The sequence below is a fragment of the Drosophila subpulchrella genome, chromosome 3R, assembly GCF_014743375.2.
Source record: "Drosophila subpulchrella strain 33 F10 #4 breed RU33 chromosome 3R, RU_Dsub_v1.1 Primary Assembly, whole genome shotgun sequence".
Classification (NCBI taxonomy): Eukaryota; Metazoa; Arthropoda; class Insecta; order Diptera; family Drosophilidae; genus Drosophila; species Drosophila subpulchrella.
In genome coordinates this window covers 15156115-15171159 of record NC_050609.1, presented here as the reverse complement: position 1 = coordinate 15171159, position 15045 = coordinate 15156115, and the positions used below count along the sequence as shown (strand labels likewise).

The window sequence follows — 15045 nt, the reverse complement described above, 5'->3', positions numbered from 1 at the left end:
CGGGAGCGGGTGTTCATGTAACGCGAATAGCCAAGTCAGCTGGGAAAAATACTATGCAGAGCGTACGCATCGGGAGCGGAGCGAGAGATTTTTGCGGCCCATTGAGTGTGAATTAAGAGATGCCGGCTTAGTGCGAATCCATATACATATATGTTTTTTATCTTTTATTATACCCGTTACTCGTAGAGTAAAAGGGTATACTAGATTCGTCGGAAAGTATGTAACAGGCAGAAGGAAGCGTTTCCGACCCCATAAAGTATATATATTCTTGATCAGGATCACTAGCCGAGTCGATCTAGCCATGTCCGTCTGTCCGTCTGTCCGTCTGTCCGTCTGTCCGTCTGTCCGTCTGTCCGTCTGTCTGTCCGTCCGGATGAACGCTGAGATCTTGGAAACTATAAGAGCTAGGCTATTGAGATTAGGCGTGCAGATTCCTGAGCTTCTTACGCAGCGCAAGTTTGTTTCAGCAGAGTGCCACGCCCACTCTAACGCCCACAAACCGCCCAAAACTGTGGCTCCTGCAGTTTTCATGCTAGAATAAAAATTTTAACTGAAATGTATTATTCTCATCAATACCTATCGATTGACCCAAAAAAAGTTTGCCACGCCCACTTTTACGCCCACAAACCGCCCACAAACTTCAAAAAATCGTAAATATGAACGCGGATATCTCGGAAAATATCAAAGATAAGTAAATGGGATTTCAGATTTAGATTCCGTAGGCTTGAGCGCAGCGCAAATTTGTCACGCGAATATGCCACGCCCACTCTAACGCCCACAAACCGCCCAAGCCTGTGGCGCCCACAATTTCCATGCTAGATAAAAAATTTTAACTGAAATGTATTGGTCTTGTCAATACCTATCGATTGATTCAAAAAAAACTTTGCCATGCCCACTCTAACGCCCACAACGCTTAAATCTGTCTACCGCCGGTAGGTGGCGCATTTCAATCTCGCTTTGCTGCTTGCATATCACCATTTTCCTTTGGTCCCTTTAGCTGAGTAACGGGTATCTCATAGTCGAGGTACTCGACTATAGCGTTCTTCCTTGTTTTTTATCTGCAGTTTGTGGATGCATATATGCCCTCGAGTGGCAATGGCAGCACAACGAGGATGGATGCTGGGTACTGGATACTCCCATGAGGTTTCCGCATTTTGCATTTCAGCATTTTTGCGGCATGCTTTTGGGGGCGAGCAAAGTGAATATCCCTGCTCTTATTGGTTCAGTCAGTTAGCAGATATATGATTTTTAATCGGAATAATAAATATTGTAATGCGAAATGTAAATATATACCTCGCTGGGGCTATGCAAAATAAGTAAATGAAATAAATTCCCTGTAATTTTTAAATCTAAAATATTTTTTGCACGTGCTCTTGCTCTATGCTTTTAATATTTTTCATTTTTTTCGAGCTCTTTTTTCATGTTTTGCTTTTCATTTTCTTTCTTTACTAAGCTGAATTAATTCAACTCCACATAAATCCCTTAGCAGCCATTAGATTGTCAGCAGAAAAGTGTGCTACAAACATTTCAGTTACTTTTTAAATATTTTCACTTTTTCCATTTCCCTTTGCCATCATTTAAGCAGCCAGCGCGAGAAAGTCGTTCCAGTCAGCAGGTCCTTATGAATGCAAACTCGCATTTGTTTCCGAAAAAGGGAAATTTACGTTGGCAGTTGCAATCCCATTTTGCGTGTTGCAGGGGATTCCGCACGATTTCCTGTTCGCCACGGACACTTTGGCCTCCCACACAACCCACATCCACATCCACAGCCCGATTTCCACCCAAAACACCATGTCCTTCGAACGTGGCAAATGAAAACAGGTTCGGCTCTGCTTATATATAAAAAATTTATTGCGTTTAACTTTGCGGGGGATATGAGGATAGTAGAATGAACGAGTTTTTCATGCTTAGCGGCATGCCAAAGATGGGATTCTTAACACTAAATGGGTTAATCCTAGAGTTGAATGAATCGCTCTGAGATTTCAGATGCTTGGTTCGCTTGTATCAACTTAGGATCTACACTTATTCTCTAAAGATATGTTGATTTGGTTGCTTGCAATCGTTTCAAAAATGTACAGTTAGATGCTGAAACCGAAGACTAAAGAGATAATACAAATAATCCGAAGTGATGTTCATTAGAACTTTCAATTTTAGTCTTAAAAATTTTCAAAGATCTAAGGACCACTTTCGAACATCTTAAAGGTAAAATTAGAATAACAATAACTAGTTCATACTCATTTTATCCTTTCATTTGGTATGCGAAGGGATGAGCTTACAGACTAAGCAAATATCAAGGATTCCGAAGTAGATCAAAATTGTATGAAATATGATAGATCAATCGGAATTGGGTGCTAAGATATATGTATCTTTTTGTCGAATCTTTCGATTTCGAGATGTGTCGTTTGGATGGCCTAGCAGTTCATGTAGTTGGGCGCCTGCTCCTCTGCCTTGGAGTCACTTTCCGGGGCAATGTCACCCACATTCTGGTAGACCTCGGCCTGGACCTCGATGCTGCCCACCTGGGGACAGGGGACTGGGATCTGCTTGGGCTTGAAGGAGCTGCATCCGCTGGCGGAGCTGCTCTTGGTCAGCTTGCCGTAGATGATGTTGGAGCGCTCGTTCAGCTTGATGGGCTGCAGGGTGACTCCGTTGTGGTTCTGATAGTGCTGATTCTCCGCCTGCTCCTTGGCCTCCACGATGGTGTTCAGATAGTTGTTGCTCTGGGACTGGGCCAGCGGTTGGCTGCCGCCGTACACGGGTATGTTCGAGGGGAACATCTGGTAGTGCTCGGATCCCGTGGGACTGGTGGGTGTGTTCAGGCGCTGGCAACTGGACATGGGCGAGGGAAAGACGATCTGGTGACGCTCATCGCCGGGCGTGGAGCTGGGCGTGAAGACGGGCCGCGGAGGAGGTGGCACCATGTAGTTGTCCATCATCCGGCAGTGGGGAAAGCGACGATCCTCGTGATCCGAGTGGGTGCCCGAGTCTCCCAGCGAGGCCCCACTGCAATTGCTGCCTGTGCTCAGTCTCCCGGAGGAGGAACTCGAGCTGGACACGCTCTGCAGGCTCAGCGAGCTGATGGGACGTCCTGCTCCCACGCCGGAGCTGACTCCGCCACTGGACTTGAAGCTACAGCTGGTGGCAATCGAGGATTTGGTCTCATCCAGCAGGCTATCATTTCCACCCGGCGTCTTGGATCGCGAGAAGAACTTCTTGATTCGCTCGAAGGGCGTCTCCCGTTTCAGATGCGTCTTCACCTGCTCCTGGATGCGCTCGTACTCCCGGCGCAGCTGGTCAATCTGCTCCTGCTTCTCCCGGAAGCTCTGCTGTACATCGTTGCGGTGCTTCCAACGCTCCACCAGCTGCTCCACATCCCGAATTGAGAGCACATTGTTCTTGAAATCATGCATAATCTCGGCCAGCTCATCGTCCGCATTGGAACGCGTGTGACTGGCGGCAGAGGCATCGCTGGCACTGCGCTTGAGGGTTCCATAGCCAGGCTGCTGCTGCTGCTTCTGGCTTCTGGCGCTCGTTTCCCGACTCAGCCGGAGGGGCTCCTCCACGGGTCGATTGGAGGGCTGGAACAGGTAGTTGCCATCATCCTGGACCACCGGCACATTGGAGGGCTGCAGCACGTAATCGTTGCCCGGCTGGTTCTCCAGCAGCTGTGAGCACTCCTGGCTGAACTTGTCGGTCTGGTAGAGAGGTGCACAGTCCACTTCATCCAGAGATTTGGCCATATCCTTTGGTGGCTGGTTCTGCTCCTTGGACTGGTAGTAGGGTGGCTCATTGATCCTCAGCTCATTGGTGGTCTTCTCCGGACCCGGTTGGCCACCAGCTTCTGGTAGTTTCTTCTCGGACTCCACCTTCTTTTCGGCCACGGAGGCCTGCAGGTTCTCATCCTCCGTCTCCACACTGATGTAGTTGAGATTCGAGATGGCCAGGGTCTCCGTTTTGGGCCTCACTTCGGGTGTATTCTCCCGCTCCGATCCGCTGGACATCTCCATGTACTCCGCCGCTGGCAATTGCTTGGGTGGCTTTCCCTTGCCGGGATGAGCTTCGATCACCACATTGGCATTGGGTTTGGGACTGCTCTCGCCAGGTGGGGTCACTCCCTTGAAGTAGTGGTACATGGTGGTCAGTTCATGGAACTCCGCGAAGCTGACTATGTTCTGGGCCAGCTTGTGGTGATTCTCCTGTTCGGCCAACTCGGCCGGAGTGCGTCCGGCGCAGTTCCTCACGCCGCAGGCGGTGTCGCCACCTGGGCACTCCATTAGCTGGATGCAGAGGCGATTGAGGCCCCACCTGGCGGCGAAGTGCAGCAGGGTGGGATACTCCTCGGGACTGGACTCCAGGCGGGTGAAGAAGTGCGGCTGCCGCTCACTGGGACCACTGAGCAGATGGAAATTGGGCGGCATATTCCGCTGGAAGCACTGGAGCAAGTGCTGATCAAGGGCATCCCGCTCCACGGGTCCAATACCCAAGGCATGGCACATAAACTCTATCGGCGAGTCCTCGATCCGCAGCAGCTGCTCCATTTCCCGCAGACGACTCTCGCACTTGATGGGCCTGGCACCCAGACTCTTGTTGTTCTTCTCGATCCGGATCTCGATCATGGTGGAGATCTCCATGCAGGCCTCTGGGATGTTGAACTGCAGGGTGTAGGGATTGCGGCACTTGAAGTTGCGCAGCTCAATCAGCTCACCGGATTTCTCCACCAGCAGCTTCAGCGTGTCATTCTTCTCCAGCGGTTCGGCCAACAGGGCCACCACTTTATTCTGACCCAGTTTCACCTTCTTGGGCAGCACAGTGAATCCCTCGGTGCAGCTGGAAAAGCTGCGGGATAGGCCACCACTTCCACCTCCTCCAGAGTTATCATGGCATGGGGGTCGCTGGCACAGAGCTCGACCCAGGATATCGGTGGCTATGCCCAGGATATTGCTGATCTGCACCTGGTCATTGTCCCTGACCACACATCGCCGCCACTTGTAGTAGCTGGGCAGCGCCGACTTGTGCATCTCCTTCACCTTGTCCTCGCTCACGTCCAGCAGAATGGCCAGGACCTTCTCCACCCGAATGATCACCGACAGCTGGGTCATCAGGAAGCTGTGGGGAAGGGCCAACAAGGCGGGACACAGGATCACTATCTGCAGCGCTGTGTTCTGGTACTTCTGGGCAATCTCCTCGCTGAAGGGACCATCGTCAATTTTGATGTGCAGAAAACTGGAGGAGAGAACAAATATGTTAGAAAGATATTTTTGGATTTATTACTAACAAATGGAAGCGATTAGGGCCACTAGGGGAGCCCCAAATAATAAAAATAAAAATATATAACAAAATATATTAGAAAGATATTTTTGAGTTCATTACTAAGAATAGGAAGTGATGAAGGCCATTTGGGGAGCGCCAATTTTTTTTTTTAATGAATTAATATATTTAAAAATTAAATGATAAGAAATTATATTAATGTAATTGAAGAGAATTCGCTGAGCAATGATACATATATAAATTAAAATGTATTAGAATTTGTATTTAGTCATGACTAACTGACAACTTGACCATTTAAAGTTATGAACATTTAAAGTTCTTGCTAGACTTTATTTGTAATTTATTTAATTTTAATCTATTTATGTTATTATAGAACTTCAAACTTACTTGAATGGTTTCCGTCCGCGCTGTTTGGTGATCTTGTCGAAGTGGTTCTTCAGGAAAGTGGCCCTCAAATAGGCCCGCTCGCTGTGCTTGGCGGTGATGATCAGGATGTCGTCCATGTTGTAGCCGGCGGAACCCAGGAATCCGGATGCACTCGCTCCACTTGCGTTGTTCACGTTGCCGCAGTTGTCTGCAAAATGAGCGGAAAAGATCGTGGGACGGTCAGCGAAAATGACTCGAAAACTCAAAAAACTCGGAGGAGCTGCTGATAAGGAACCACTGGCCCAAGGCGACCTCCTGAATAATCTCAACTTGTATATTTATAGGAACGCATATATATATATACAGTGCGTGTGTCTGTGATAAATAATGTGTTTACTTAGGATTTGACCAACTTGATTTGTGACCTCTTCAAATAGTTCCCACTCCCGGAAGAATTTTTGTTTGACTTTGCCCTGGGGAATGTGACTTTTTGGCCCATTCAAGCGCCGCTATTCTTTAAAATGTGATAATCAAGGACGCAAAGGGAAAGTGTGGGTATACTTGAGTGAGGCACTGTGTCACCTTAATCAAAACTGTCCCTTATCTTTGTCTGGGCCAGGTATTTAAGAATAGTTTTGATTTCTGGGAAAGATCTACATTTTGATACTCAGGTAAAGGTATATTTTACTAAAGATGTTTATGAAAGGTTTTATAAAATAATATTAAGTGTAAATATGTCAAGCAGGTCATTATTATTGGAAGCACAGATAATTATATATTATTTTGTTTTCCAGTTCTTTCAAAAATCACAAACACAATGCATATATTTTGTGAGATTTTGTTCACACCATAAACTTTTATTTTCTTTTTTCATCAATAGATGCCACACATTTCACACTCACTCACTCACGATTTGTAATCCCAAAAATTGATGCTTGAATCAGTTATGTTGTAATCCCTCACAGATCTTGCTCAACACTTAAGGAATTCAGAGATATTAAACTATTAAACTTTACGCACAGCCACATTCCGCAGTGACATTCTCATCGCGACTGTCCGAAGATACATAGTTGGACTTGGATTTTAGTGAAAGGAAAACAACAGATCTCCGGATGAAACTAAATAAAACAAAATAAATTATGTAGGGGAAGATGTTTTCCTACTCTCTCCCGTTTTAGCCAAATAAATTAGGCCGGACTAATCAGTTGTGTTGTCCCAGAGACATTTTCCCTGCGCCGGCTTCAGGTTGCCCCATAAATATAGTCACGTTTAGCGCATTTAAATAAATCTCTTCAAGGCAAAAAAACACCCAAGCACTCGGATGATGAAGATGATGATGAAAATGAGGATGTTGCACACGCACATGGGAAGTGGAGACAAAGCGATGCTATCTCCTGGCCAAACCGAAATCCACTGTTGCATTTGCCAGAATCTGAACTTCTTGACACCCACAAATGGCGGCGACGTCAGCAGAAGTATCTCTATCTTTATTTCGCTCTTTCTTCCTGTCTCCTTGTACACTCTGCCTCTTATTTCTCTGCTTTTCCTGCCTGACTTTGCCCCCTTTTGCCCAGATATACCCAGATATTCCCGTCTCCCTGCAGCTGGTGCTCATTATAAGGCAAAGGAACTGGAACTCTCGGTTCTATATGATGTGGAAATGAAAAAAGTAGGGGGAATATATGGATATATTTTGCTTCATTTCACTTCTGCCTCTCTTCATATGCAAAATATTGTCAAATTTTATTTGATGCCTTCTAAAAAGACCCCTGACAACATAATTAAGTGGAACTGTTTCGAAAGCTTTGCTTTGGCCCTTTTAAATGATTAATTACTGTGACCGAATAAAAGTTTATCCTGTTCGCGTGCACAGTAAAAAATATATAGCCTCTAACATTTTTAAAATCAACCAGAATTTCTAGGTTTCTTAAAATGTTAAGAACATTTAAGAATCAAATTGAATGACTTCCCAAGGTCTACTTTTTCCTCCTGATGTTAAATTAAAGGTAGGTTTTAAATTTTGAATTCACATATGAGTTCTAGACTTAAGGCCTACTTTTAGTTTAATATGCTGATAAGGAAAAAGCCCATTATTATGAAACGTTTTCTATTTTAATGCCTACGACTTTTTAAACTTTGTTTAATTTAAAGTGAACTTTAAAATTTGATTTGAAACCCAAACTAGAACTATGTTCAATTTCAGACATATTTGATTTGAAGTGAACTGGCTTTGTTTTGAGTTGTTGATCCTGCTCCACCGACTTTGGCCTTAATGGCTTTTGTTTCATTTCAGTTTGCAAACTTTGATTTTTGTGACGAAGGAGGAGAAGGAGGCTGTCGCTGCGGCTGCATTGAAATTTATTTCTCAATTACATGGCAGACGACAGTTTTGCGACAGCAACGCGGCTGTTGAAAATCGCAAGTAAAATGGGAAGGGAATGAAAAGCGCAGTCTGACATTGAGTTGCTCCGTGGACTATATAATATATATTCCGGAATGGCTGAGTGCTGGAACATCTGGTAATTGTTAAATCGCTTCTCCTTTTGGGTAAGACAAAATGCTCCCTTTGTTCATCATTATCATCTTTGTGCTTTGTTGCTTATTTGCAATTTGCGAAAATACTCTGAGTTTTCGGCTGTGATCGATCACAATTTAATGGACCTCGTATCGCACAGCTGCATCCCGAACTCACTCATCTCCATGTCCACATAATCCTCCTCCCTGGAAGGCCTTTGCTGCCCCGAAACGCAGCTAAAGAGGCGACAACTGCCCTTCGTTGGCATTTCCACTTCGATTTCGATTTGTTCGTTTCGAAAATTGCTTTAAAATTCCACAAAAGAGAAAAAAAAACCGAAATACAATGTTTTTAATTGTTAAGCGCCGCGAAGCGAGTCAAACATTGCGCTAATTTGTCGTCGCAGCATCCACATTTCGAATGGAACTAACTGCCCGATCCACAATTGTGGGCCAGTGGTTTGACCCACCGCAAATCAGCGGCTGCCTAGGATTACGCCTTTAATTAATTGATTAAAACTAACGCCGAGAGTGGGCAGCTGTGGAATCTGGTTTCATTCGACCGGAGGCAAAGTTAGGGCTATGAAGCACAAATTGAGTTATCTTAAAGATTTCAGTTTCCCTATCACGCTTACACAAGGGGATTTATTCTCTGTTAAATTTCAAAAACTCAAAGATAAGGCTTTGTTTTCCAAGATATCCCATCCCTCAAAATAACCTCAATATATTTTATAATTTGTTATTCTGTTTTTCTACCAAATGATATACTTTCCTTGAAATCCCATTATATTGACTTCCAAGTAGCTGCATAAACGAAGAACCCCCATAAATTCCCAAATAATTCATCAAAAAACATTCTTATAAGTGAATTTAGCCCAGGCTGGTTTGATTTTTATGATGATGTTTTTGGAGAGTGGTAAAATGCAGAGGGGCTAGCCGCACATTTTGGGGAGAGACAATTTGAATAAATGCCAACCGCTGATGGTGACACTTTTTGTATTTATTTCGTTCTTCTTTTTTAGCAAGAGACATAAATCAACGAAAGGCGAACACAAAAATATGAATGCGGGATTAAATGGACTGCGGCGGAACGCAATGGGTTAAGGCAGCAGGGGTATGGGGGTTTTAAGGGGCCTGGGGCCACCGGACGACACACAAATTAACCCTCCCCCTTCGAGAGTCAAACAAACAGCAAATAACTCAAAATGCCCACAGTATGTGTGCATACATACCATAACAATTATCATTTAATTATGTCAACTGTAACTTAATTATGCGCATATATATCTTTTAATTTGCGGCCAGTTCTTCACTTGGATTTGGTTAATTGTCGACTTCCTTATGAGATTGCAGCATCTCCATATATGTGGTACTCCCCCAATTTATTCCCAAACCGAGATAAATCCTTTCTCACAAAAGTTTAACCCAAATTCCGAATGCCCCAAGAGATCGGGCCATTCTCGCAGAGATTTGTATTAATTTAGATTTAGTTCGCACTAGGCATAAATCATAAGTGATTTAAATTGTTTTAGTTCTAGTTTCGGTGCCATGTCCAGCCATTTTCCCCCGCCCCCTGGTAGCCCAACCCCCAGATCGTTAAATGGAAATTGCTGTTCTCATTGTCTCTCAGATTCCCTGCCACAGAGTGTGAGAATTTCTGACAGCTGGACACCGGGGGGAAAATAATGTTATGGGGCAGGGAAATCGCACCGAGATTGGTATATGGTATTGGGAATGGGGATGGTCAGTCACAACGATTATAAATGACATTGCATTTGATTTGGCTCTCTGGGTTTGAATATGCCTGCATTTGTCTCTCGTTCCTGGAGGCAATCTGTGTTTCGGTTTTTGGGTTCGGGAGAGGTCAGTGAGTTGGACAATGTTCGTATTAATGACAGCCCCGGGCTTCTGTGGTAGATGAACATTCCAATTAAGTGAAAGATGTGTCCAAAGATGTGTTTATAAAAGTAGGTTTTTTCCTTTTGGAAAACTTTGATAACTAAACAGCATAGTTCCTTGAGTTAGAGCTTTTAAATATTGCATGTTTCTGATATATTTCCAAATTAAGAACCAGTTTAGTTTTTATTTTAAAGATTGATAGGTATTTTCTTCTTGAACTTCATATACACAAAGCACTCTTTTTCATCTGGGAAACCCCAAATAGAGTACTCGATGACCCAGTAAATGAAGAAATTTATTTTCTCATTGAAACGTCTAATAATGAAAACATTTAAAAACACATCATAAAATGTTGCATCGACGAAGCTCCCTTTCTACGCAATCCCTACAAAACCGACAAGAAATTTCCCGCTAAAAGCAAACATAAACAACATTTTGAAATTTCACTTTCAGCCCTAAATAGCGAAACAGCAAAAACTATAGCTACAAGAAAAATGAGGCATCGAACCGTTTTCCAAGCCATAAACATAAGGAAAACAAATACTAAAGCAGGTCGTGTGGCAGGGGAAAATTCCGTGGACGGGGGCAGCAGCATTTTCACGCTGCGTGCCGCGTCATGGAAAATGAAGCAATGGCATGCAGCCCCAGACCCCAGAATTCCCCCGAATAAAGATTTCCAACCATCCAGAGTTCTATGCTAAACTCTAGATGGGAATGCGAAATGGGAGACGGTAATCAAAGCCAGCGAACGAGTGAAATAAACCAAAGGAAGTCGAAGTCCATCGAAGGGAAGTTCATAAAAAGCAATATGAAGTACTTGCTATAAAACGCATTAAGTTGGATCGTTAGATGGGCCTTGACATAAGCCAAGTTCAAGAAATGCATAATGCATTTAAATGGCAGTTTTTACTGAATTGTAAACAACTGGGAGGTCCCTGGTAAAAGTTCCTCATATCTGATGTTATTTTTGACGTTTCTGACATTAATGTTTTGTTATTCCGCGCTGTCGCTGTCATAAAAGGGCTTGTGCTGGACTTGGATGGGGTATGTCAGACATATATAGTGTGTATGGTGTATATCCCGACTCCCACACACATGTTTGCCTCCATAATTCCGTTATAATAACAATGGGCGGCAACTCTTTTTTTTTAGGGCCTTACTACAAAAATAGAACGAGATACTGGGGATTCGTGGTATTAGGGCATTGAGTAATTGTGCAGCAGGTGTCAAATGTCTCGCCTCATCCGTCAAGATGAACTCGAACCAAGGGATATTGTAATTTTTCAACAAAAATATTAAAAAAATGCTCATAGGCGGCGTGGCTGCGATTCGTGTTAAACTCAACATTTGTGGTCTTATAAAGGGGGAAAATCCACCCATCATCTCAACCCACCCAACGCCTCAAACTCCCCCGACTAATGTTGATTAATGTCCGCCCCAGTTGGAAAAGCAACAACTTTGTCAAACACTCCATCAAACACAATTCAAATGTTTCGCTACCGAGGTGTTTGTATTATTTTGTTGTGCCTTTCTCATTTATTCGATTCACTTTGAGGGGGGATTGGGGAAGGTATTTATGTCACTCTGGCAGCGATTCCACTGATCTATGCATTCTGGCTGCCAATAAATGTCTCCATAAATTTCAAAAGCAACATTTCAGCCATCAAGAGGAGGCTCCTAATATAGTCATAAATATTTTGTTGGCCAATTTAAAACAATGCACACATCGTTTCATGTGAATGCGATGGGGATAACTCTTTGCTACGCGGGTCTGGGAAATGCATTTTTCAAGAGAAGTGTTTTGCCTGTGGGATAGGTTTTTCAGAATTTTTTAATGTTTTTTAAATGACTGCTGCTGTGTTACCAAGACCTCTAAAAAAAACCTAGTAAAACGGCTATCAAAAGCAATTTAGTAAATTAGATCTACAAGAACTTCAAGGTTAATAGGCGTGAGTACAAGTCTTTAATAAATCCAGTCGTTAAAAGTAAAAAGCCCGCATTTTTTCTGGCTAGTGTAAACAAGAGCATTATTTTTTATGGCAAGCATTGAACAAAAAATTAAAAAAAAAAAACAAAACAACCACGATGATAACTTGACAATAATCAAGTCAAATTTTTCGTTTCCGTTTAATAAACAAGATCGAGGGAGCGAAAGGGATGGCAGAGGGTGGGAGTGAGAGAGAGCACGAGCGTCTCCATATGTGTTGTTTTTGTTTCCTGCATGCAATTTATGCTGCAAGCTTCGACCGTCGCAGTCGCACGCACACATAAGCAGCCTTCTATGAGGGATTTCCGGTGCGTGCGTCGCTGCCGCAGTCGCTGTCATGGGCTACACTGAGAGAAAGTACTAAAAATAAATATATGTCCCAAGGAAGCTTAACAATCAGTTAACGAAATTAAATTGAAGTCAATGGATTGTTTTTAAAAAACTAAAAATGCTGTTGAAATTAAATTAAATTTAAATGAATAGATTTTTTTTTAACTTAAGATGCTTTTGAAATTATACAATTGAAAAGGTATAAATCTATATCACCAAGCATCATAACAAAAGGTTAAATTAAACCAAACGTTAAATTTCGTTAGAAAAAGGAACTGTTTAAGTTAAATTTCATTTGCAAGCAACACTTTCTATAAAATTATTTTATTTTGAATATGAAAGTTAAAAAGATATTTATACATTTTTTGTTGTCGTTAAAAATTGTTGATCTTCCAGTTCTGGGATATATTTAACAAACATTTTCAGGATAATTAGGCTAAGTTCTTCTCAGTATGTTTACTTAGCTTCTGCGCCTGCGCATTGTTTTTTTTTTGCGCCAACTGCAAATTGTACGTTACTTTCTGCACATTCTGCTTTCTGGGCTGTTGTTATTGTTATTATTGTCTGGCGAGGGCATGTGTTTGTAGTTGCTTTTGTATTTGTATTTGCAGGACGGCACCTGCTGCCCTTTTACCGCCACCGCCCCGCCCACCTTGCCCCAGCCCTCTCAACCGATCCGCGATTGTTACTCAGCATTAACATCACGCACAGCCCTTTCAATTCAGTTTATAATTGCTGTTTGCTTTTTTGCTATTTTTAAACACGCACGAGGAAGGGAAGCGAACTATGTGTATATGGTATCCAGAAATATGAGCATTATTTTGAAGCCTAGTCGAAGAAGGGCACGCGCTATGCCCCAGCACATCTGCGTTTTTGGGGTAGCACAGCTGCCCCAGGTTTTTCCCCCTTAATGTCCCGCTTTTTATGTCTGGCTTTCAATTTTCCTTTCCGTTTTTTTTTTTGTGTTATTAATTAGAAAACAGGGGAGCAAACCCAGAGTCTAGACGGTTTTAAGCGGAAACTCAATCTGTGCTCTATTTTTGAAGCCGTGTCCCTCATCTTTCCAAACACGTGCCCCCCGGTTGAGTTTCGATTAACGAAAAAAAAATGGTAAAAAACAAAAAGGGAAATTGCTTATTTCAAAAGGTCCTTCAATTACCATACAAAAGTTTTTTCCACTCCAAGAACCCTTTTTTTCTATTTTCAATCACAATCTTAGAGTTCATGGCCTGAATTTTAAGTGCTGCCACTTTGAAGATTCCGCTCTTCAGAGTTTTCTACTTTCCTGCCTTGGTTGCATAATCGAGTTTCAGTGTCACAGGGTGTGGGATATTCTTTTAGATAAACTGCTACTCACCGCAACAGAACGTCTCCATCTCAATGTTTTCCACTTTCAGCAACATGTTGTTATTAATTCCAAAACCTCAGCACGACACGGCACAAAACTTAGATCATTATCAAAGGATTTTTGGCTATAATATATCAACTCTTCACTGCAGCTTGAGGGGATTTATTTTTGTTTTGAGTTTTCAACTGCGCATGCGCAACGCTTGGAGCGTCAAGTTGCCACAGTCCTTCAACTTCGACTGGCAAAAGCTGGGCTTTCGACTTGGCTTTGGGCCTTCTACCGATTTTATTGAATGCCAAGAATATCAATTAGCCCTCTCTCTTTCTCTCTCTGCTATCTCCGATTTCCCTCTCTTTCTCTCCCTGGGTAAACACAATGCATTGGAAGATTATAAAATAATAAAAGTCAACGCGCCGTCGTTGTTGTTTTTGTACGTGCCCGTGACGTTTAATCAACGCATTGTCCATTTTAAATAAGCTATGGATCCCCAAACCTCCAGTCCAAGAGCTATAAACGGAGTTATGGCATTTTAAGCGATCAACAGATCTCCAATTGTTTTTTTTTTCGCTAGCATTAAAGAACTCCCGTGGAACCCTCTTTATGGAAAGCCTTAACAGTTAGGAATCGTTTTGGGATTGGAACCTGGGACTTGGGGGACTGGCAAAAACTTGTAAACATATAAAAATATAATTTTTATTTAGTGCCATTTAAATGGCAGCAGCTGGAACTCCAGACAAGGGCAGCAATAACAGCAATAAAATAAGAAATCATCATAAAATTTAATGTGGCGAGAAATATAATTTTGTAAATGGCTAGGCAAAGATGGCAGGCTAAGATTTCTTTCTGGCAGGTTAATTGGACATAAATCTTAAAGGGGAGAAGGAAATTAACGGAGGACTATATGATTTTCCCATAACTTGGATGGCCATTAAAGAAATAAATAGAAAATAGCAATTTTGATTGATGATTTCGAAGAAGATTTGATTATATCTTATAAAATTCTCAAGACTTAATGTATTATTTTATTTTGATGATAAGATCCTGTTCCTTGCTTTTTCCAACTTCTTTAAAAGAGTCGCCAACAAAGACAGAAAAAAGGGAAACCTCCGATTCGAAACGTGAGCAAAATTCGATAAGTGTTTTTCGTGAACATGATTATTTTTTTTTTTGGTAGAGTGGGCCTTATTATCCTACCAAAAATTATGTTAATTACGCCGGCTCTGCCGAAATCTCTGCTTAGTATTTATGAATGCAACAGGTGTTGGTCTCAGCCGCCAAGGAAGACACTTGAGTTCCTCGATAGGATTTCTGTTTTCGGGTGCCTGACTATTTT

At 42.6% G+C, this 15045-nt stretch overlaps 1 protein-coding gene across 4 annotated transcripts in view; it reads right to left on the bottom strand.

Annotated features, from left to right (window-relative positions):
- Positions 1-1828: 1828 nt before the first annotated feature.
- Positions 1829-15045, bottom strand: part of LOC119555433 (phosphoinositide 3-kinase adapter protein 1) — a 33830-nt gene continuing 20613 nt past the window's right edge. For 2 of the 4 annotated variants that reach the window (XM_037866806.1, XM_037866813.1), the window contains exons 6-7: positions 5656-5842; positions 1829-5223 (exon numbers count right to left, since the gene is read on the bottom strand). In XM_037866806.1, coding sequence (XP_037722734.1) covers positions 2412-5223; positions 5656-5842 — 2999 coding nt within the window. In that variant the 3' untranslated portion in view covers positions 1829-2411. Of the gene's footprint in view, positions 5224-5655; positions 5843-8326; positions 8532-13721; positions 13868-15045 lie in introns of those variants that run through there. The other 2 variants (XM_037866829.1, XM_037866821.1) reach the window with 2 other exon arrangements.